The sequence below is a fragment of the Loxodonta africana genome, chromosome 3 (genome assembly GCF_030014295.1).
Source record: "Loxodonta africana isolate mLoxAfr1 chromosome 3, mLoxAfr1.hap2, whole genome shotgun sequence".
NCBI lineage: Eukaryota > Metazoa > Chordata > Mammalia > Proboscidea > Elephantidae > Loxodonta > Loxodonta africana.
The window spans coordinates 128,365,803-128,390,772 of record NC_087344.1 but is presented as its reverse complement, the minus strand read 5'-3'; the positions used below and the strand labels follow the sequence as shown (position 1 = coordinate 128,390,772).

Here is a 24,970-nt window from a genome sequence, read left to right as displayed (position 1 = left end):
GAGTGAGGCCTCCTGCTTTGTTCTTCTTTTTCAGTAATGCTTCTCTTATCTGGGGCCTCTTTCCCTTTCATATGAAGTTGGTGATTTGTTTCTCCATCTCATTAAAAAATGTCATTGGAATTTGGATTGGAATTGCATTGTATCTATAGATGGCTTTTGGTAGAATAGACATTTTTATGATGCTGAGTCTTCCTATCCATGAGCAAGGTTATGTTTTTCACCTATGTAGGTCTTTTTTGGTTTCTTGCAGTAGCTTCTTATAGTTTTCTCTGTGTAGGTCTTTTAGGTCCCTGGTTAGATTGATTCCTAAGTATTTTATCTTCTTAGGGGCTATTGTAAATGGTGTTGATTTGGAGATTTCCTTTTCAATGTTCTCTTTGTTAGTGTAGAGGAATCCAACTGATTTTTTTATGTTTATCGTGTATCCCGATACTCTGCTCAACTCCTCTATTGGTTTCAGTAGTTTTCTTGAGGATTCCTTAGGGTTTTCTGTGTATAAGATCATGTCATCTGCAAATAGAGATACTTTTACTTCTTCCTTGCCAATCTGGATGCCCTTTATTTCTCTATCTAGCCTAATTGCTCTGGCTAGGACCTCCAGCACAATGTTGAATAAGAGTGGTGATAAAGGGCATCCTTGTCTGGTTTCTGATCTCAAGGGGAATGCTTTCAGATTCTCTCCATTTAGGATGATGTTGGCTGTTGGCTTTGTAAAAATGCCCTTTATTATGCTGAGGAATTTTCCTTCTATTCCTATTTTGCTGAGAGTTTTTATCATGAATGCGTGTTGAACTTTGTCAAATGCCTTTTCTGCATCAATTGATAAAATCATATGATTCTTATCTTTTGTTTTATTTATATGATGGATTCCATTAATTGTTTTTCTCATGTTGAACCATCCCTGCATACCTGATATGAATCCCAGTTGGTCATGGTGAATTTTTTTTTTTTTTGATATGTTGTTGAATTCTATTGGCTTGAATTTTATTGAGGATTTTTGAATTTAAGTTCATGAGGGATATAGGTCTGTAATTTTCTTTTTCTTTTGTGGTATGTTTACCTGGTTTTGGTATCAGGGCTATGCTAGCTTCATAGAATGAGTTTGAGAGTATTTGGTCCTTTTCTCTGCTCTGAAATACCTTTAGAAGTAGTGGTGTTAAGTCTTCTCTGAAAGTTTGGTAGAACTCTGCAGTGAAGCCATCCAGGCCAGGGCTCTTTTTTTGTTGGGAGTTTCTTGATTACCTTTTCAGTCTCTTCTTGTGGTATGGGTCTATTTAGTTGTTCTACCTCTGTTTGTGTTAGTTTAGGTAGGTAGTGTGTTTCTAGGAATTCATCCATTTCTTCCAGGTTTTCAAATTTGTTAGAGTACAATTTTTCATAGTAATCTGATACGATTCTTTTAATTTCAGTTGGGTGTGTTGTAATATCGCCCAACTCATTTCTTATTCAGGTTATTTGCTTCCTCTCCTGCTTTTCTTTTGTCAGTTTGTCCAATGGTTTATCAATTTTGTTGATTTTTTTCAGAGACCCAGCTTTTGGTCTTATTAATTCTTTCAATTGTTTTTCTGTTTTCTATTTCATTTAATTCTGCTCTAATTTTTATTATTTGCTTTCTTCTGCTGCCTGAGGGTTTCTTTTGTTGCTCTCTTTCTATTTGTTCAAGTTATAGGGATAATCCTTTGATTTTTGTCCCTTTCTTCTTTTTGTATGTGTGCATTTATTGATATAAATTGACCTCTGAGCACTGCTTTCACTGTGTGGTGACTTCATTTTTATGGATGATATTTTAATTGTTAAAGTTCAAAACTATTACCAGGCCATGTCTTGGCGTTGATAGTTCTGTGTCAGTTTTTCCTCAAAACGAAGTGGTCTTTCTACATGTAAATTCAGCTCTTCATTTAGGGAAAAGTTTCTGATATATTTGATTTTTTTCTATTTTATGTATTAGGTTCTTAATTCAGGGACTTCAGTGGTAGATCTTTGTTCTTGATATCTATTACCATCTCTGAATTTTCTTTAATCTCTGAATCATTTTCTTCTGCAGTCAATGTAATTATCTCATTTTAATAAAAGTCTTCTCTCCATGTTGTTGAATCTGTGGTTTTAGTTCCCGCTTACTACTGTATATTTCCACTCTGTTCCTGGTCTGTGGAGATGTTTATCATGTTTTTAGTGCAGTCTATGTCCTTCGAGATATTTTCAAATATACTCCATCATTGCAATGTGCTTGGGGAGGAAGGGTGGGAGGAGGAAAAGGGTGTTGTATGTCTTTAAAGTTTCCCCCTGGCCAGAATTCTCTTCTAATTTTTAAAAGCTATTCTGGGTCTTTCTCTTTTAATATTCTGGGTCTATCTCATTTCTTATACCTAATGATGATGTTTACAAGGGGCCCTGGTGTCACAGTGGTTAAGCACTCAGCTGCTAACCAAAATGTTGGAAGTTCGAACCCACCAGCTGCTCTGAGGGAGAAAGTCTGCTTCTGTAAAGATTATAGCCTTGGAAACTCTATGGGGCAGTTCTACCCTGTCATATAAGGTCGCTATGTGTCAGAATCAAGTGGATAGCAATGGAGTTAATGATGTTACTGTTGAGTTTTCTCTCTTTTTTCGCTTTCTTCAGACTTCTCAGAGGCCGACTCATTTTATCAGTCTTTACAAAGAACGACTTTTGATTTTGTTTGTGAGAATACCTACAGTGTTTGCTTATTGCTCCTTCCTCCATTTGGAGCCTCCTCCTTTGGAGAACAGCCAAGTGGTTTGATGGAGATTGCCAATTATTGGGTCCAACACTTTGGTTGTGGGGGTGTGCACAAGACTGAGGCTTGGCCAAGGATGATCTCTCAACTAACCTAGTCCCGCTGTAAGGTCGAGGAGGTGTGAATGGAGTGCATGTGATTCCGTTTGTGCAAGTCAGAGCCTCTCCCAACTGGGGCATGGAGAAAAGAACACTAGCACTTGAGTCTCAGATCTGTGAGAAAATAAACTTGGAGTTTTTGGTGTGTGTGTCCCTAGTCATAGAAGATTCTGGCTGCAGTAGGAGAGAATGAAGCCAACAATGAGAACCAGAGAGGCAGTGATGGAAAGTCCTGGTTACATATATCTACGTATATCTATTTTATATCTTTTGATCCTTATTAATTCCTTGGACTTCCATATGACTAATTTTTCTAACTACTTTCTTGACTTGAATCTTTAATTGGTTTTTAGTCTTTCTTGTGTTCTAATAAATGTTTTAAGAATAGACTATTTTCTCTATGTAGTTTTGCTTTGAGGGGGTCAGTTTTAGTTGTTCTTCCTCCTCCCTTGTTTAGAAATTATATTACCTGTTTCTGTTGTTTTAGTTAGTGTCTTCTTTATCTACAGATGCTGTAATAGAAATACCACAAATGGATGGCTTCAATGAACAGAAGTTTATTCCCTCATAGTCTGGTAGGCTAGAAGTCCAAATTCAGGGTGATGGCTCCAGGGGAAGTCTTTCTCTGTCGGCTCTGGAGGAAGTTCCTTGTCATCAGTCTTCCCCTAGACTAGGAGCTTCTCAGTGTGGGGACTCTAGGTCCAAAGGGCGCTCTCTTCTCCTGGCACTGCTTTCTTGGTTGTATGATAGGAGGTCCCCATGTCTCTCTCCTCACTTCTCCCTTTTATATATCTAAAGAGATTGGCTTAAGACACAACCTAATCTTGTAGATTGAGTCCTGCCTCATTAACGTAACTGCTGTCTATCCTACCTCAATAACATCATAGACGTAGGATTTATAACACATAGGAAAATCACATCAGGTGACAAAATGGTGGACAAATACTGGGACTGGTGGCCTAGCCAAGTTTACACACATTTTGGGGGGACATGGTTCAATCCATATCAGTCAGGTACCTCTTAAGATTTTAACATGCTTTTTTTTTTTACATAACAAAGCCTAAATTTAGTCCGTGCCTCTAGTTCCCTCTCAAATAATATAAGGATGTCTTAAAATGCCTTGACTTCATTCAATCTCTTCCCTTTTTTTGCATACTACTTTGGCCCAGGCCTTTAGATCAACATCCCCTCTAATTTCTATCCTCTGGCCAAATATTGATAATTAGAGCACTGTAGTTTTGCATAGTTAATGTTTGTTTGGATCTACCACATTTATCAGTATTCTTGTTTACTATTTCTTTATTCTAGCATCATTTTCCTTCTTGTCCTTAGTGAATGTATCTGTTGGTAGAAAATTCTCCCAACTTATTTTATTTCGAATGTTCTTTGCTATACTTTTATTTTCCTTCCCTTACAGTGACGGCTAGAATCATTTAGTACAATGTAGAATAGAAGTGGCATTAATGGTGTAATACCAATCAGGGGCCAGTCAGGAAAATAGAAACCATTCTAGGTATTTCAACAGAAGAGATTTAATAGAAGAAATTGGTTACACAGGTGATGGAAGAGTAGAGAGCCAAAAGCTGCCCTTTATATAACAAAATAAGTACCAGTCACATTATTCCTAAGAAGTTTTATAAAACCAGACAAAAATATAAAGACAAATGTTAGAATGGTGGAGTAACCTAAAGATGAGCAACAGCGAGGAGCTCTATCAGCCCTAGGACTGTAAGAAGAAAGGAAGAGGCAGGGTCCACAGAGCCCAGGAGCTGGGCCATCAGGTGAAACATAGAACCATGACAGCAACTGGGGCTTGGGGCAATGGAAAAAATTCAGGAGATGGTACAGAAAGCAGAGAGAGAGAGACAAAAACACACTGATTTTACCTTCCTTCTACCTTCTAGTCTTTTATCATTAAAAGACTTTGGATACTAGAGGCTAAGGTCCCTGGGAAATAGAATTCCTTGGAAAAAACAGCAGAGTAGAAAATGGTTGGAAATAATCTGAGAGCAAGGGGTAAATGACCTGCACAGTCACCATTCTCGTATTGTTCCTAATTCAAAAGAAATGCTGTCAATGTTTCATCATTAAGTGTAATTTTTGTTTTTTGAAGATCTGCTTTATTATTTTTGCAGAAGTTTTATTTATGTTTAAGTTACTAAAAATTTTGATGGTGAGTGAATATTAAATTTTGTCAAATACCTTTTCTCCATATATTGAGATAACCATAAGTTTTTAACCTGTTAATGTGGTGAATTACAGTAATTACTTTTCTAATGTTAGGCCAACTTTGCACTTCTGGGATATATGAGTTTGGCCAAAATGTCATCTATGTTCATTGGCTTTTAGAAGTTTATTCTTAATTTTTAAACACGTGTGGGTTTTCCAGTCACCTTTTTTCTTACATATTGATTACATTACGGTCAGAGAACATGGTCTGAATGAGTTCAGTTCTTTGAAATTTGTCAAGATCTATTTGATGCCAATGATGTGGTTTCTATAGTTGTTGAATACAGTATTTTATACACAGTCACTAGATCAAATTTGCTAAACATTCTGCCAAATCTTTTAGGTCTTACTGATATACATTTTTTGCCTGCATGTTTTATTAGTTACTGAGAAAAGTACACTAAAATTTCCCTATATGGTTACGTACTTATATATTTTTCTTTGTATTTTTGTCCAATTTTGCTTCATATTAATGAGAGTATATTATTAAAAAAATATTATTAGGGACATACAAATCAAATTGATTATATATTTTTGGTCTATGGAAATTTTTATTATGATTATGCCACTAATTACTATAGTAATTTTTAGATGAAATGACTTTAAGATAAAAGCATTTTAGTGTAGTAGTTATAATAAACATTAGAAAATGTTTATTATTTAAAATAGTCCTTACTTAAATATTGATTATTTAAAAAAAAATTTCCATAGATCAAAAATATATAAATCAATTTAATTTGTATGTCCCTAATAATATAGTCTCATTAAAGCAAAATTGGACAGAAATACAAAGAAAAATATATTTTTGTTTATGGTTATGGAAAATTTGCATTGATTAAGGATAGTGGTTATACAGCTGATTGGTGTAATTGATGTCACTAAGTTGTTCACCTGTAAAAAGTTGAATTGGCAAATGTGTGATATACATTTTTACAACAGCAAAAGAAGAGTAACTGCTGAGGCTGCTAATGTACAACCAAACACCTCATGGGATTTGGTTTCTAGGTTTGGAGGTTTAGGGTCATAGTTTCACGGAACATCCTGTTAATTGACCTAATATTGTTCTTAGTGCTTCTGTTCTACCTCCTAGTTCATGCAGTAGTGCCTCAGGTCTTAAAAGCTTGCAAGCCACTGCCCACCAGCCAAGGTGTAACAATTGGTCTCTATTTGTCTGGAACAACAGGGGAAGGAGAATCAGGATGAAGAGGAAATTGCCATGAGACCAGAACTGCATGGTGTCCAGCAAACATTACTGAACATTTTGATCAAAGATTCTATAGAAGAATCTTGATCAAAAGTTATAAAAATACAGAACAGAATTTCAAATTCTCATGGAATCCATACTTCCCGGAGCCATTGAGGTGGATGAACCCCCAAAACTATTGCCCTGAGATGATCTTTAAACTTTAAACCAAAAATATCCTCTGAAGTCTTCTTTAAACCAGATAATAGTTTAGCTTCTGCCTTGAGCATTGTGCTGTTTTAAAGAACTGTCTGTATGGGATCAAACTGACAACAGCAACTTGAAAGGTTAGATAGGAAGCTTGTGGGGTGGGGGCAGTGAGTTTATGTTAATGGAGGAGGAACAATTCAGAAAAGGAGGGTGAGAATGGTTGCACAACTTGAAGAATGTAACTAGAATCACTGAATTGTGCATGTAGAAATTGCTGAATTGTATATTTTCAACAATAAAACATAAAAATAAAAAAGATTACTATATCTATAACAACTTTCTTTTGGTTGGAATTTGCTTTGTATATAGTTTTTCATCTGTTTACTTTCCATTTGTCTGTATTCTTATATTTTAGATGTGACTCTTTAATGTAGAATCCTGTATTTGTAAATCCATTCTTAAATATTTATCTTTTTACTAGGGCAGTTAATTCATTTTATTTCATGTAATTACTGATTTTGTGGGTTTATATCTGTTGCTTCTTACTTTGCTTTTGTTAATGTGTATTCTATCTCTAACTCCCTTATTATATCATTAGTATTAATTTGTAATTACTTTTTAAAAGGTATACATTGCCGTTTTCTGTGCTCTTCATTTTTAGTAACTTCTTCCCTAAATGTATCCTTTAGTTTCCTTTATGGAGGTTCTGTTGATGGCAAATCCTGTTTGTTTTTGTTTTGTCTGAACTGTCTTTACCCTTATTCTCGAAAGGCAGTTTTACTGGATATTGAATTCTTCATTGACAATTATTTTTCTTTTAGTGCTTTGATGAAATCATCATCTTCTGGCATTCACCGTTGCTGATGAGTAGTTTGTCATTCTGTCTGTCCTATGAATGCAATATGTCTTTGCTTTCTGGCTGCTTTAATATTTTCTCTTTGTGTTTGAGGTTTTTTAGTTTCACCCTGAAGTTTGTATCTGTGGATTTCTTTTTAATTTATCCTATTTGGATTTGCTAAGCTTCTCAAACCTGTGTTTGTGTCTTTCTTCATTCCTAGAAAATTTTGTCATTATTACAAATAGTGCTCTTTTTCTCTCTTCTCCTTCTGGATCTTAAACAATTATTAGAAGCTCTTTTTCTAGTCCCCATGTCTCTCAATCCTTCTTTCATAATTTCCTTTGCTTTGCTTTTCTGTGCTGAATTCTAAAGTTTCTTTAAATCAAACTTCCAGTTTACTGATTCTTCCTTCAACAATGTCTAGTCTGTTCCTAAACCCCTTTCATTAAGTTTTTGATTTCAGTGATTAGATTTTCTGTTTCTACAAGTTCTATTTTGTTCTCTTACATATCTTATGATTATACTTTATAGTTGTTTGTTTGTTGCACATAATTTCAAGATTTTTTTTTTAAAGCATAGTAATCATTGCTCTTTTATACTTTGTGTGTGATATTCCAATGTTTGAAATTCTTATGGGTCTATTTTTGCTGTTTCTTATTCCCCTGGTTCTCAATCCTGTAGCCTTTTTTAATTGTTGTGTTCAGTTACCTTTTATATGAGCTCCTTATTTTCTTTAGAATGTTATTTATGAATTTCCTTGAGGCCTGAAAAGAGGGTAGATTCCTCTGAAGAGGATGTTTTCCTTCTAGGTATCCATAGCAGCTACCAGTCTAGGATAACTCTAAATTACATCCTCAGCTTGAAGTTTATAAAGTCACCAAGTTGTGTGAATTAAGGACTCATATCAGCAGGAGGGCTGAATTGTAGTTCCAGTTTTATCAGTTGTGATTTTCTCCCCACTTCACTCAATGCCTAAAGGACCCCAGGTGGCACAGTGGTTAAGCACTCATCTGCTAACCGAAAGGCTGGTGGTTCGAACCCACAAGCCACTCTATGGGAGAAAAATGAGGGAATCTGCTTCTGTAAAGATTTACAGCTTTGGAAACCCTATGGGGGCAGTTATACCCTGTCGTTTTCCTAGGGTTGCTATGAGTTGGAATCGACTCCACAGCAACAGATTTTTTTTTTTTTTTTTTTTCACTCAGTGCCTAGGTTTGAGAGAGTTAATTTTCTTTGCTGTATATAAGGAATGGGAGACTATTTCTGGTTCAGTAGTACACTAAAATTGTAGCCCTTTTGGTCACATATTTATGGGATGAGAAACTCATATTACATTTCCAATTTTGAGTGGGCTTCTAGACTTTACCCCATTCCCTTATGAGGCTATGAAAAGGTTTCCCCTGTTGTTTTAGGGAGAAAGCCACCTGTAGTGCTCCGGTATTATCTCTGGCTTCCTTCTTCTGTTCCTTGTTTATTTAGCCTTGAGAATTCCCCACTCTCTTGTTAGATTACAGCAAATGTTTTTGATGTTTTATCCTATTTTAAACGTTGTTTTCAGCTGAGGGGTCAATTCAATTACCTGGCCTGACATATTATCGGAAATAAAAGTCCTTTTTATTTACGTACTTATTTATATTTTATAGTCTGTATCTGAACCATTATAAAATTTGATGTCCTTAAATTTCTAATTTTGTCATATACGTATGTAAATTTTTTCTTCTGACTCACCCATGTTAGTTTTTTCATATAATTTGTAAGTTTTCATTGTGAACCCATATCCACATACCTTTATTAATACGAAATACCCTTTTATTGTCCTATGTAATATTTTTGTCTCTGATATTAATATTGTAACTCTTATATTCTATTTATTCCTAAGTGCTTGGAATATTTTTTAAGTCTTTTTTGTGTCATATTTTAGATGTATCTCTTGTAAATAGCATACAATTATACCTTTAAAAAGATACTCAACTTGAAATACTCATAGGTTCATAGTTCATGTACTTTGAATTGTTGAAAAATTGTTTCTACTGCTATCTTTTAGAAGAACACATTTCCCACTTAAAATAACATTAAGTATGATAGAGTAATTCTCCCCCAACAATGTCCGAGTCCTAATTCCAAGGAACTGTGAATATATTGTGTTATATGATAAGGGGGAATTAATGTTGGGGATGGAATTAAGTTTGCTGAGAAGCTAACATTCAAATAGGAGATTAACCTAGATTATCCAGGTGGGCCCAATATAGCCACAAGGGACTTTAAAGGTGGAATCCACTGACAGGCACCTCAGAAGAAAGGCCTGGAGATCTATTTTCAAAAGATCACAGCCATTGAAAATGCTGTGGAGCACAGTTCTACTCTGAAACACATGGGGTTGCCATAAATTGCAATTAACTAGACAGCACACTGGTTTTGGTAGTTAGAATGATGCAGCATGAGAGGGACTTGACCCAAGGTTGCTGGCTTTGAAGATGGGGAAGGGGCCCATGAGCCAAGGAAAGTGAGCAGTCTGTAGACATTAGAAAAGGCCAGGATCCTCCCCTAGAGCCTCTAGAAAGGAAAGGAGCCCAGCTGGATACCTTGATTTCAACCCAGTGAGACTAATTTTGGACTTCTGACCTCTAGGCTTATGGTACTTTGTTCCAGCAAGAACAGAAAACTAATACATTATGGTCATCATATGCTTTGAGCATTACTAACCCCTGAATAATTGTGAAATGATGTCGACTGGGGTTTTCTGACAAGCCCCTTATCCCCAGTCCTGCTTTCCTTTTGGTATTTCATTTTTAGCATCTTCATAAAGAGACGGGCTGAAACTCTAAATAAATATGGTGTGCTCAATATTGTATTTTTGAAGCATTGCTATGAGAGGATAGCTTGATGTCAAGGGCAGGTTTGACCAGGAGTTAATAGTGGTTTCAGTTACCCATGTTTTCTGCTCCTCTCAGTACTTACTGTTTCCTGCTTGTATTCCAGGAAATAATAGAAACAAGATAGCACATGCATTGAAGTTTGTGACCACACTGACAGCGTTCCCCTCATTTTTTTTCCCTATAGTAAATTAGTTCAGGAGTCCCTGGGTGACGTAATCGGTTAACATGCTTGGTTGCTAACTGAAAGGTTGGAGGTTTGAGTCTACGTATAGTCTCCCTGGAAGAAAAGCCTGGGTTCTCTACTTCTGAAAAATCAGCCATTGAAAACCCTATGGAGCACAGCTCTCTACTGTGACACACATGGGGTTGCCATGAGATGGAGTTGACTCAACAGCAACTGGTTTAAATTAGTTCAGTTTTAGCCAAGTGTAAGGCATTTGGAGGGAGATCAATGCAAGCCTTTCACCATAGAATACACAGATCAGTGGGCACAGAGGTTATTAAGTAAGGCATACAGAAAATGTTCAGAAAAATCTCAAATAAAAATGTTGTTAACATTATATCTCATATTCGTGAATAGTAGAAAATGTACGGTTAGATGGGTTTCAAATGATGATGGCTCTGGAGTGAAGATATGCCCAGATTTTTGTCATTAGTTATATAAGGCAACAAGAAAACAGGTATTTGTATTAAGCCATGATAATGATAAAATGAAGCAAGCATTGGTACAAAAATAAGCACCACGTTATGAAATGCATCAATATATCTGTTTACAACAATCACAGCAATCAAACAAAATGGTAACCTACTAAAATAGTTATCTTAAAAATGCTATTTCTTGAGATAAAGGGCAACTACAGAAATACACTAATCAACTTGGCTAAGATGGGAGAGAGATAAAGTGAAGTTCAAAAGCACTTCTGAAGAAAACAGTAGAAAGGCATTCTTTATTATCACAATATACGGATGAGGGATCTTGGCAGTAGAAATCCTTTAAATATGAATATTTTCAACATTATAATAGGAGTAAATTAGACCAACAGCATGAAGAAGTAGAAACATTTTTTTAAAAAAAACTGTGGAATGAATCTCGGATTTTCTTAGTAAGTGACCAGTTTGAGGAGACTGGTAGACATTCCTCCCCCTATTACGCTACTTTTGCTACCAAAAAACCAATCCAAACATGTAAAAACTAAGCACAGCAGTATTAGCACAAAATTAATAATCAGGGAAGGGCACCAAGCAGAATTCAAGACTCAACAAATTGTTTTACCTTTTAAGATACTTTAATTTTGCAGTTATTGATTAATTAAAAAACACAGCTGTTTTCAGCATTTCCTAGCTACAGTAGTGCATAGGAAATTTCATTCTAAACAGGAAATAATTAATGAAATAACAACACACCTTAACATTTTACATTGATAGGTTACAGTTTACAAGGTGCTTTCACATACAGTATATCATTTGATTCTTACAACAAGCAGAAAAAAACAGTGGGAAAGAAAAATGATTTTTGTGTGTGTGTGTGTGTCAGGCTTACAATGAGTATTTCAGGCCAATGGGCAGTCAATACAAGAACATACCAAAAACAAGACAGCAGTACCCACAAGCCACAGTAATCTTTTTGGTAGGTTGACAATTTGATATCAATAGGGTATTTAGCATCAGTGAATGAGGAAGGAATTGGAACAGACACAAAGGTTCTCATGAAATTTAAAGAATTTTAAGAACACCATCAGAGATAGAGAAGAGAGATGCCCTAAAATATCACCTTACCAAGACTTACTTCAAAGCATGTTATCCCCTTAAAACGTCAAATAAAAAAAGAATCTTGTCATAACATGTGAAAGCTGGAAGGGACCTTACAAACTGCCAAATCCAATCCTTCCACTTTACAGAGAAGAGACCTGCAGCCAACGTTGCACTGACAGTGACCGTCTCACCAGGCCTGAAACGCAGATGTCCCGGCTTTCAGTCTAGGGCTCCTTCTCCTACACTGTGGTCTCCTTGCTATTTACTGCATAAGAATGTAATATCTCCTGTTTTTAATAATGTACTTTAGGTTAAATACTGATTCTTGCCACTTACTTTTTAATTTAATGCTCTTGGCTAAATTGTGGCTGAAATTAGGAGTTTTATATACTTTAAAAACATTCTAATTCAGTGTATTTGATTGGTTGGAAACAGGCTCCCCTGACATAACTGAAAGCTTGCTCATACCCTTTAATAGAAAGTAAAATGGAATGACTGAATAGCCCTCAAAACCTGTGTATGCCTAGGGGTCAGTTCTCACTTTGGGATGCTTGGGGTTGAATTGCCTACATAGATTCTACAGCAAGTTGTGCTGGGCACTAGTAATTTTGTAGAAAAAAATATTTTTAGAATCCATAGAAATCTTTTCAATTACTGAAAACTAAAACAATCAAATTGTCATCCCCATGATTTATTAAAATAATTTTACAATAATATACAATCAAGCTACTGTAGAATTTATAGCATACAGATAGAATACAATGATCAGCATGTTCTTGGGTCTAAATGAAATACAAAAAAATTGAAATATTTTATACAAATGATATTTTAAATTTATTAACATGATGATATATATATATATATATATATATATATATATATAGCCTTGTTACTTGCTATAGCAAAGGATTTAATGTTTATCTTGCACATTTAAATACGGGTGGACCAGCTGAAGTCAGCATCAGCCTCTATGTGACATTACCGTGCAGAAACACTTGACAACCAAAAGACAGATGGGTTGGTGGAAAGAACATCTCAGTCAGGATTTTTCCACATCTTCAAAAGTTTTACAAGGGTGAGAAGAGGCAGTTTCAGTGACCCCCTGCACTGACAGTGAAGCAAATAGGATGGTTATATACATGTAGATCAGCTTGATGAAAACAACTCATTCTTTATGCGTGTAAACTGATCATAAAAAAAATGAACCCAGTTTATTTTAAATTATTTTGGTATGCTCTTTTAAGATAGGTCACTGAGACACAGAGATCAAACCAGATGAGAAAAGTGAAAAGCAAAGAGAAAGTGAAAAAAAAGAGAAATAAGTTAAGCCATGGATTCTCTACAAACACTGAACTTAACTGTGCAAAAGTGCTTGAAATTTCCATGTGACAGCAATGTTGTTAAGTCAGTTGGCAAAAGTATTAAAAAAAAAAAAAACCCTCAAATACTAAAATTGTACCTGCATGATCATACATTCTGTTTACTGAGAGAAAAGAAGTTAGAAATGATGACATATCTAAAAATATCACCCCTTAAAATGAAAATACAATTGTGGCAATTTTATACTTTGTCTCCTTTCCTCACTGGTGAGGCTGGGGGGTGGGGGTGGGGGAGGTGGTGAAAGCAGAAGCTGCAACAGCACCCCCACAGTAGGCTTACAAATAAAATACACCAGAATAAAAACCTGGCCACAACTTCTTTTGTTCTTAACCGTTACGAAAACGAAGCAAAACAAAACAAGCAAAAATACTTCATTTAAATAAGAGGGCCTCTATATTATTTGTTTGCAAGAATCAAACCATTTGATGACTTAGCAAAGTGTTTCTCAAAACTAATGTTCTTTTTAGTTTGTTTCTTTTCCTTTAAAAAGTTTACAATGAGACTATATTAGAAACTTTAAAATTCGTCACTTTCACTAGTTATGTCCTATTAAAATACTGGCTAAAACCCTTATGGAAGAGTTATGGTTTAGAAACCCTAGAACTCTTCTCTAATACCTACAGAAATGCTGGTACCAGGTGAGAGAATCTGGGACATGATCCATTAACCTTAGTTGTTCCTGCTGAATGAGACACATTTGTCACATTGCACAGGCTGGTCACTTACTCAGAGGAGGATGATACAAAAAGGGTAAAGGAAAACAGAGCCTCTGATCTACAGGAATTCAAATTGCTGCATCTAGCTACTCATTTTTTTTTTTTTTTTTTTTGCCAGAATAGTGAGGTCTAAGAAAGTTATTGTTTTAAATTAATTTGTATAAATTTCCTTGGTGATAAGATTTCTATCCTCAAAAACTCAGAAGTTTTGGCAAAAGTGAGTCTGAACTACTGAAAGTAAAAATAATTATAAGAAACAACAGCCTCAAGCCACTGATCAGCAAAAATACTGGCAAGTACTACTAAAAGCAACACATCAGTCCCTTCAAATATCACGTAGCCATAACACTGCTCGTCAGAAACACAAACAAAATAAAACAGAGCACTGTTTGGGAAGAATTAATGAAAAGGGAAGAAATGGATGTAAGAGGAGTGGAGAAAGACAAACCAAAGAGAAGTAGGAGAGTGGTCTAGCACTGTTATGACACAGACAAATGCTTGCTTAGCGGTGCCTTGTTACATAGGTGGACGCAGAGCGCACACACTGTTGATGGCAACAAAGATCTCACGCAGGCGTTCAAATGAAGGAACTAGGTAACTGCTTCAACACAGGACGGTCTCAGCTGCACCTTAGCTCTCAGCAGAGTGCAAACATTGAGTGTGAGCTCTCATGTCATCTTGTTGCTCCTTTTTAAAATTCACCAAACTCTTTTGCACATTTTTCTGTTATAGAGACACGGATATCTTCTTCTTCATAGTCATCAAAGTTGCTGGTATCTCCAGAGCCTCGGAACTTTGGTATGAATGGAGCTTCAACCTATAATTGAGATAGAAAAAAATATGAAACAGGTAAAACAAATGCTTGAGAGTTTACGAATGCTAAACAAACGAACAACCCCCCCCCCCCAAATTTCCATTATAATTACACACTGGCATCTTATAAATGTTATTGAGTCCCTATCAGATAATCTGCATTAGAAGAAGCAGCAAACAGAAAGTCTGCTATTAAACTCAGCATTTTCATTCAAGGAAGTATGCAGGGCAACACAATACTTGAGAAATTTTGAGGATAATTAACTTTTGGCATCAAAATGCTTGCACCTAAGGTTACAGACCTCCATTTTTTCCTTTATTCCTTATTTCTACAGCCTCTCTTTTTCTAATCCTTTCTTCCTAATTCCTTTCTCCACAGTTCACAGATAACTCTTATATTTACTTTTAATCTCCCTCATTTTTTTTTTACTCTCAAGTTAGCTTTTAAAATATCTGTCCTTCAAAACTTTTGAGAAGTTGGAGAGAAACACATCTCTTTTAGAATTACGGAACTGTTAAATCCCGAACATTTTTCTAATTTGATCCTAACAGTGCCTTTCTATTATTCAAATTTTGGTTCTTAGAAAGATTATGTGATATACTGAATATGTTTGAGAAAAAAGATTAAAAAATAATTTTTATAGCACTCCATGTTGTTGTTAGGTACCGTGGAGTTAATTTCAGCTAGCGACCCCACATGATGGCACCGAACTGCCCCATAGGTTTTCATTGGCTATAAAAAAAATTTTTTTTTTAATCTTTACGGGGGCAGACTGCCAGATCTTTTTCCTGTGGAACTGCTCAGTGGGTTCGAACTGTGAACCTTTTGTTTAACAGCTGTGCTCTTAACCATTGTACCAGGGCCTCTCTGAGTTTATAAAACAGCTAAACACATGAGATGTTTCATTTTTTTCCTCAAAACAACACTGTGAGGGAGGGAGGGAGGATGGGCAGGTATTCTTATTTTACAGATTATGAAACAGAAGTCAAACTTGCCCAAGTTCACATGACTATTAAGTGGCTGAAACCGGTTTCAAATTAATAATTTCTGACTTCTGGTCCAGAGCTCTTTCTGCTACGTACCTTTGGCTATTTTACCACTCATAAGAGCTTGGTCAGTCTTTCAATAATGAAGACTATGAAAACGATTCAAATTTATTATCATTTTTGTATCTCTCTATATAGTTACAATTAAGAAGCTATTAAATGGCTAAATTTAAGTACTAGATGATGTCTAGTTATAAATTATTCAGGGAATCCCAAGTCCACGTCTATGGATAATCAAGATTTGGCTGTCAATCATTTTGCCCAATACTATAATCTGCTTATTTGCCATTTCTTGACAGGTAAACTGTTTACTACCTGGGATAAGTCAAGTCCTTTGAAAAGCACACAGACTCTAAATGAGCTGCAGCAGTTCAGTTCTATATCATTTTAAGAGTAACTGTTAACAATTCAATACATGAGATTGATAGAGAAATAGATGTTCGCTAAATAACAGCAGGAAATTTTAGTTTTAAAAATAAATACAAAAAGAATCAAAATACATTGCAAATCTAATTACAAAGGGGATATGGATGGTTTTATAGGAAAGCATAAATTTGTAAAATTGATTCAAGAAGAGGCAAAAACTTGAAGAGACCAATATTCAAAGAAGAACAGCTTGTTAAACTTCTAGGGTAGACACTAAAAAAAAAACTTTTTTAAAATTTTCTGAACAATAAAAAACATGAGAAATTTCCACGCTCATTTCATAAGTCCAGCATAATCCCAACTCCAGAAAAAGAAAACTACAGGTCAATTAAACTTACAACTATAGAAGTTAAATTCCTAAATACATTTTCAGCAAGTTGAATTCAGACAAATATTAAAATAATAATACCCCATGATCTAATGGTGTTCATTCCAAGAATGTAAGCATATCTCACTGATACAATTCTTCACATTAATAAGCCACAGAAGAGAAAATACGGTATACTAGAAATTTAGGATATTTCCTAAATCTGGTAAAGAATACCTATTCTCAGACAAATAGCCAGATTCACATTTAGTGGTAAGAGGCATCCTTGCTCAAATCAATAGCCCTACTGTTTTAAAATATTGTTCTAGACATTTCAAATTATGTTATGAAACAAAAATGGAAATAAAAATATAAATATTGAAAAAGAAGAGGCAAAACTATAACCCCACCCCCTGTGGATTGTCTGTTAATAAAATCGAAGGTAATCACTGAAAAATATATAGAAGTCAATAGCAGAATTTAGTAAGGTAGCCAATTAAAATATAAACATAGAAATCATGTGTTTTCTCCTATATTCTACTATAATGGGAAAGCAAACACATTCACAATAGCAACCAAAATAAAAATTTAAGGAATAATTTAAGAGATGACGTAGACGTGACTGGGGGACGAGGGCAGTCTCTGAAACTTAACTGGATGATAGAAAATACTGGAATAAATGCATAAACATAACATGTTCCTTATGAGAAATTCTCAAAACTTAAGTTCTTTTATAATTCATATGTGACTTTACTATAATTCCAGTTAAAATCCTGAATTCAACATAAATCTTTGGAAAGATCAGTAAAACAAACCACTGGAGGGGAAAGTCTAATTAAAGAAAATATACAGGAGATAAGGATGCTTTGCTAGAGAATATAACTAACAAAATTGACTCTACAAGAATGAACATGTACCAAGAGAACAGGAAACTTGGAAAGGGTAAATAGAAAAGGAAGAACCTGATCAATCTAATTTTACAACACATTATAAGGCTACATAAAGTGGTATAGTGTACCATACAGGAATTGATAGAGAGAAATCATAAAACAAAATATAAAGCTCAGAAGCAGACCAAAGTACATAAGGTGAAATTTCAAATAAGGGGAAAAATAAGGATTATTCAATGCTTGAGGAGGCAACTGGCTCATTATTAAACAAAAAAAGTTTTCAAAATGTGCTAAAAGAAAACATAAGTTAAACAGACACACTTAGGATGAGGCAGGCTATTCCAACAGGATAAGTGTAACGAGGGAGTAAGTCACCCAAATGGAAGTGTACAGTAGGCAGTGATTGTGATATGAGGGTCTGAAGAGAGTGCTGGGTTGGACGAAGTAGATCTTGATTCTTACTGAAGGCACGGGTGTGGACTGCAATGATGGAGAGCCCGGGGTAGGGGAGGGGGGTGGGGAGGAGTGGAAAGATACATGCCAAAATGTTAACAGAGGTTCTATCTGGATGGTGGGATTATGATCTCAAATTTATTTACTTAACAAATAACCTGATTATAACTAAAATAAAACATACCTCAACCTGAAAGAAAAATGGGACCTGACTAGGCTATCTTCTTATCTTTTGCCCCCAACTACTCTTCTTTTGTATTCTCTATCTGTATTAATCCATATTTTTAAGGATGAGAAAATGGATGCTGTATAGAGTTTAAATAATCTGCTCAAGATCACGCTGCTAATAGTTGGCTGATGTGGAATTCAAACCAATGTCTACCTAACTCCAGGGTTCAAGCTCTTTCTTTGCTGCCTCAAATAAGAGTTTTCCTACTCCAAAGAATAGCTGAAGTATAAAAGGTAAGCAGACCATATGTAAAACCTTTGAAAAAATCTTATGAAACAATGTATTGCTCAGTAATTTGGGGTCATCATTTTAATTAACCATGTTAAAAAGAAGGTCTTTAAAGAGGTAATGTGATCCTGAGATTAAGAATTTGAAGAACCCAGGATAAATAGCAACTGTATGACTATGTTTAAAATTATTTAACCTTTCTGAGGTGATTTCCTTATCAGTTAAATGGCAAAATGACACCACCTACCTCATAGGATTACTACAAAGATTAAAATGAGAAGTTACAGAAAATTGCTTTTATTAGTGCTTCACTGGTGCTAGCAAATTTGGAAGAAAATACAAAAATATGATGTTTGTTTATGAGATCTCAAATCTATTTTAAATTGTTATGGACTTTGTTCTTGACTACATAACATATACAGTTGGGAAAAGGATGCTGAGGACTATGTTTCATAAATTTAACGATTACAGAGTTCTGAACCCCTCCAGTGAGATGAAGAGGCTGTACTGCACACGCACCTGCGTCGTTTTGGTCTGGCTGCATTTTCTGCTTGCCACATTTTAAAATTCTTCTATTGCTTTGTTTCTATAACCTTTTATTAACTATATATACATATATACATACATATATATATATATATTTTACCTGGTACTAATAATTAAACCCGTTGCCATTGAGTTGATTTTGACTCATAGTGACCCTACAGGACAGAGTATAACTGCCCCATAGGGTTTCCAAGGAGCACCTGGTAGATTCCAACTGCCAACCTTTTGGTTAGCACCTCCAGCTCTTAACCATTACCCCACCAGGGTTTAATACTTATTTAATACATTAATTTTTTTTTTTCTATGAAAACGCACTGATAGGCCACCTGGGCTCCAATGTGGCTGCCAAACATTATCAAATATGGTAAATTCCTAATACAGTAGGAGTTTTGGTTTTATGAAAAAAATGAAGAAAAAATTAAATATATTCAAGACAAAAGCATTTTTTCAGGCAAATTATCTTAAGCTGTATTTAAGAAGCAAAAAAAGGAGAGATGAAGGTCATTCAACACAGCAAAATCTTAAATGTCGAAATTACAAAGGTGGAGTGATAACTACTATTAATTAATACACAACTGTCACTGCAGCTATTGTACTGGCAAATTGAATATTAAAAAAAACTAGGTTCTTTTAAATAAGTGACTCTTCGGTTAAAGTTTTTCTTCTATTTGATTATGGTGGTATACTAATTCTAGAAATTAACCCAGTTTCTCCTTATATTCAAGCCTCCGAGTTGTCTGAATTTCTAACACTAAAAATTCTCTTAATGTCAAGTTATTCTTTCTGTATTCCCATATTTTTCAGAGTAGTACCTTCACTTATATGACAATCTGATTAATGAATAACTAGCACACAAACAGGCATATAATAATTATTTGGTGAATGATTACATGAGAGTAATTTTTAAAAGAAAGAAATATACTCGTTTTAGAACATTTGCCTTGATCTTTTAAAAGAACATTAATTAAAACTCCCTATTTCCATTATTGGAAAACCTGGTGGCATAGTGGTTAAGAGCTACAGCCGTTAACCGAAAGGTCAGCAGTTTGAATCCACCCGGTGCTCCTTGGAAACTCTATGGGGCAGTTCTACTCCGTCCTATAGGGTCGCTATGAGTCAGGATCAACTTGATAGCAATAAGTATGGCTTTCTTTTTTTTCCCATTATTTGGAGCCCTGGTGGCATAGTGGTTGAGAGCTTGGCTGCTAACCAAAAGACTGGCAGTTCAAATCCACCAGCTGCTCCTTGGAAACCCTACGGGGCAGTTCTACTCTTTCCTATAGGGTCATTATGAGTCAGAACTGACTCCAGGGCACCTAACAACAACAACATTTCCATTATTTATGTTCAAATTAACTTTTAAATGGATAAAGGAGAGTACTGTCTGAAGAACAATGCTCAGTCAGTAATTCAACAAATATTTAGTAAGCATGTTACCAGTCATCAGGCTCTCTTGCTGGATGATTACAATGAAACCTTTTAAAACAACATGCTGCATATATAGGTATTAAGGAAGAACACCCTGATCCAGACTGGGGATTCAGAGTAAATATCACAGTAGAGCTAACATTTAAGCCAAATCTTAAAGAATGGATAAGAATACGGCAGCTGTACAAATTGGGAAAGACATTCTAAGCAAAGGGAAAAACTTTTACAAAGGCATGGAGTGTGAAAACTAATGCTTTGTTTGGGAAACTCTATACGAAAATTTTGGGAACACTGATTAATGCCATAGGGAGTCAAGATAAAGACAGGAAAATAGCTGATGAATCTCGCAATTAAATGTTATTAAATCTGGCTGTGTGCCAATTCTGGCAAATATATGTAAACAAAAATATATTTGTTTATATATTATCTTTCTAAGGTAGCTTCAAGCCAGTTTTGAAATGTAAACCCTGAAACGTTGTCTGATGCTATATAATTAGTATATTTTGAAAGACAGGAGATTTGGATAGGAAAAATTTAACAAGGAAAATATTTCACATTGATGGTCAAAATAGAATATATGCTTTTTCTTTTATCAGGGAGAAAATTCATTTTTAAGTTGTGGGTTATAAAGTATTTTTATGTCCTGCACAGAATTAATTTAAAAGGTTAAAAGAAATTAAAACTATGTGCTAAGTGAAAATATCTCTACTACATATAATTTGAATACCAACTTTTAAAAAGCTTTTAATTTAAAAAGAAGGACTCACCTTCCTCTGGTAAATAGCAATCCAATCTGTTGTGGCGAACCACTTGTGAGTTTTTATATCACTCACACCATTCTTTAGATTTCCAAACCGCTTCGTGAGGTCCACCTGGAGCAGATTCCTCAGAAGGTCCTTGAGATCTGAACTGAAGTGGGATGGGAATCGGACCTGCATAAACACAAACACATCATGTGGTAAGGCACACATTCCAAGACTTGTCTCTTGATTTTTCTGTTTTGATTTCAGAAAGTTTTTTTTTTTTTTTTTTTAAAGTAAATGGGCCATTACAGAAACAAAAAATAGTAGTGATGATTTTCAAACGCTATTAACTGTATGCTCCAGTCCCCATAGTAGTCTTAAAGAAGAAAATTATTTGGGAGAATAAACTAAAACTGTTTTGGCCATGAACCCCTTTATGAACCTGGACCCTTCTCCTGAAAAATACATATACAAATGGAAATTTCCGAACAATGTCAGAAGGTCCAGCCATCTTCAAGAGGGAAATTTTGGGCCCCACATTACAAACCTCCATTTTAGAGATATTTAAGTAAGCTTGTAATTTTAAATAGAACAAGCAGCATGTGAAAGATATCAGTATGCACATTTTAAAAAGCAATCTATCAAAACGGAAGTCTAAAAATGATTGTAAAAACCCACGGTGCTTCTCACAGCATAGGAAACTGTTTTTCATTTATCGGTGGATGACTTTTAAACAGAACTCTGCTATTATGCAACAGTATAAAAATTATTTAAACTGATTTAAAAGCATTTTTCCACCTCCTAAGTTGTGAGTCATAGGGGATTGACTCTATGGCAGTGGGTTTGGCTTTTTTGTTTAAGTTGTGAAGACTTTATAATTAGTTGGCTGGCCTCCTGCCTTAAAAACAAAAAGTCCATATAACTAAAGATGTTATATGTTAGGCAATCAATAAAATTAAAGTATCATTCATAAGAGACCTAAACCAAAAAACCAAACCCATTGCCGTCAAGTCAATTCTGACTCATCGCGACCCCACAGGACAGAGCAGAACCACCCCACCGAGTTTCCAAGGAGTGCCTGGTGCTGGTGGATTCATACTGCTGATCTTTTGGTTAGCAGCAGTAGCTCTTAACCAAATTGCCACCGGGGTTTCCATAAGAGACCTAGGTCATTTTTTTTTTTGTTTTGTTGTTATTTTGTTGAAACACATGCATCTCTACTCAAACCTAACTTTCAGTTTCCACCCTTTATTAATATGCACACTGAAAAATTAACATGGGCACTACTAAGCGATGAGATCAGAAGGAACAGCTGCATCTACACCTTTCTTATTCTCTTTCATTATTACCACCTCTCCAGTAACCTTTCAACCTGTGCTCAACCATCTCTCCCTTTATAGGTGAAACAACTAAGAAAAAGATTAAGTAACTTGCCCAAGATAACAAAGCTACTAAGTGGTACCAAAAACCAAACCCAGTGCCGTCGAGTTGATTCTGACTCATAGAGACCCTACAGGACAGAGTAGAACTGCCCTGTAGAGTTTCCAAGGAGCACCTGGCGGATCTGAACTGCCAACCCTTTGGTTAGCAGCCGTAGCACTTAACCACTATGCCACCAGGATATCCTACCAAATGGCAGGGGTTGTAATTCCAAAGCAGATATTCTGACATGAGTAACCCTAAAAACCCACTGCCATCGAGTCGATTCCGACTCACAGCAACCCTACAGGACAGAATAGAACTGCCCTATAGAGCTTCCAAGGAGCACCTGGTGGATTTGAACTGCCAACCTCTTGGTTAGCAGTCATAACACTTAACCACTACGCCACCAGGGTTTACATTTTTAATTATTCTATATTTCTTTCATGATTCAATACCTTGAATATAGTTATTATCAGGAACCTTCTAAAAATTTAAATTTTTGTCTTAAAAATACTTTGTTGCACCTTTCTTCATTGATTCCAGGTAGGGCAATATTATACTAGAGAATAACAGGTATTCAAAAGGCACACTGTCTACTTTAAAAATAATATGACATTTTTTCCAGTGGTTATAGTTTAACTTGTTTAGATTCCAAAGAAGTAACTGGCTTGAAGTACATCTATCTTTGTTTAGAATAGAGTTGAATGAACTGCTCAATACAATGTACCAGTTATTCTCCTCTTTATGATGTTCAGAATGGTGGACAGTAATGTACTACGTATAAATTATCTTCTGAATTTAGGTTACTTATTTGGAATGCAAATATAGTAATGATCTTGAATTAATGTGTATGTTTAATCTTCGTAATAGTGATTTTCAAAATCCTTCCTTGTTGGGGGGGAGTGTTGTGATAGTAGGTATCAGAGTCATTTGGGAATTTTTCAAATTATAGATCTATCCTCCTCATGTCCACATCACATCTTCTTCTTGCCCAGAGATAATCTGATAGGTAACCTATACTCTCATAGTGAGCCATGTTAATGATGGGAATCTGTCATATCCTTCAAGTATACTGGGGGAGATAAAATCAGAACCATTGTGGAAGTATTTTTTCCACACTTATTCTGGAATGTAATCTGCAATGTAGTTTCTTGGTTGACAGAACTTTCTAAACAGCTGCTGATTTAGCAAAACTGGAGTTAAAAATAAAACAAAACAATTTAAATAAAATGATGTTTTAAATGTTAGACCTTTATTTACTTATATTAACCTGGAGACACCAAAGATTTCTATAAAGGCAAGAGTGACTATCTAATTTTTCTTCAAATGGTACCAAGAAGGATATTATTTTTATCATTATTATCAATTACAACTGCTATAATAAATGAAACTAGAACCCTAGAATATTGGAGCTAGAGGGACCATAGTTTAATTTAGTCCCAGCCTTCATTTTAAAGATAAGGAACCTTCCCCTCAGTGAGGCTATCAACTCAGTCAGAGGTATATCCTTGGGACAATAACTTAAGCCTCTGGACTTCTACCTCTGTGTGCTTCCTGCCAGTCCATGATAGGGCAAATGACATGAAAGTAGCTGTAAAGAGCCAAATACGGAAAGGAGAAAGAGTCTAAACCCACTAAATCATTAGGTCTGAGAGATTAGGTCATTGGAAACGGACTTTAACACGGAAGAGGTGTTCGTACAACACGGAAGGGGGGATTGTGCAGCATACACTTTCTAGAGTGTTGTCTTTTTTCCTTAGTATTATTTACAGTTAGGATTCTTTTACAACTATTAGAGACCAAGCTACTTCTGAGTTTCCTAATGATATAGTCTTGAGATTCTGGCTGTGAGTAAATCTATTTCAGTGTATAGGATACACAGAACTAGTTCTTAATCCATGTTGTATATGAGAATCTTCTGTGGTAACTAAAAAAAAATACTGATGTTTGGATCCACAGAAGACTAACTGAATTAGTATCTTTGATGGTGTAACACTCAAAGGTGGAATCTACTTCAAGAAGGCTTCATGAAGGCAGGAACCAGAACCAATTTGCTGTATACAGCACATAGAACTGGTCTGGCATATAGCATATAGTAGGAGATAATAAACATTGAAATGAATACATGAGTTCAAATAAAACAAATACTGATTGAACACCTAGTAGGTGCCAGGTAAGGTACTTGGGATAAAAAAAACAAGACAAAGATTTCTGCCTTCGTGGAGTTGACATTCTAGTGGGAGAGACAGATGAGAAATAATAACTAGACTGACCCTTTAAAAATGTTAAGCCATCCCATCCCTTTTCACAAAACCTTGCAGTGCAAGGTCTTTGATTTTTACTTTGAAAAAAATGGGAACCCATTACAAGGTTTTGAAAGGAGTAGCAGGATCTGATTTAA

General features: G+C 35.4%; 1 protein-coding gene across 3 annotated transcripts in view; it reads right to left on the bottom strand.

Annotated features, from left to right (window-relative positions):
- Nucleotides 1-14,219: 14,219 nt before the first annotated feature.
- The window catches only part of PRKACB (protein kinase cAMP-activated catalytic subunit beta), a 135,661-nt gene continuing 124,910 nt past the window's right edge, over nucleotides 14,220-24,970 (bottom strand). For all 3 annotated transcript variants that reach the window (XM_010591159.3, XM_003411215.4, XM_064282157.1), the window contains exons 9-10: nucleotides 21,172-21,336; nucleotides 14,220-14,854 (exon numbers count right to left, since the gene is read on the bottom strand). In XM_010591159.3, the coding sequence (XP_010589461.1) occupies nucleotides 14,729-14,854; nucleotides 21,172-21,336 (291 nt within the window). In that variant the 3' untranslated portion in view covers nucleotides 14,220-14,728. The remainder of the gene's footprint in view (nucleotides 14,855-21,171; nucleotides 21,337-24,970) is intronic.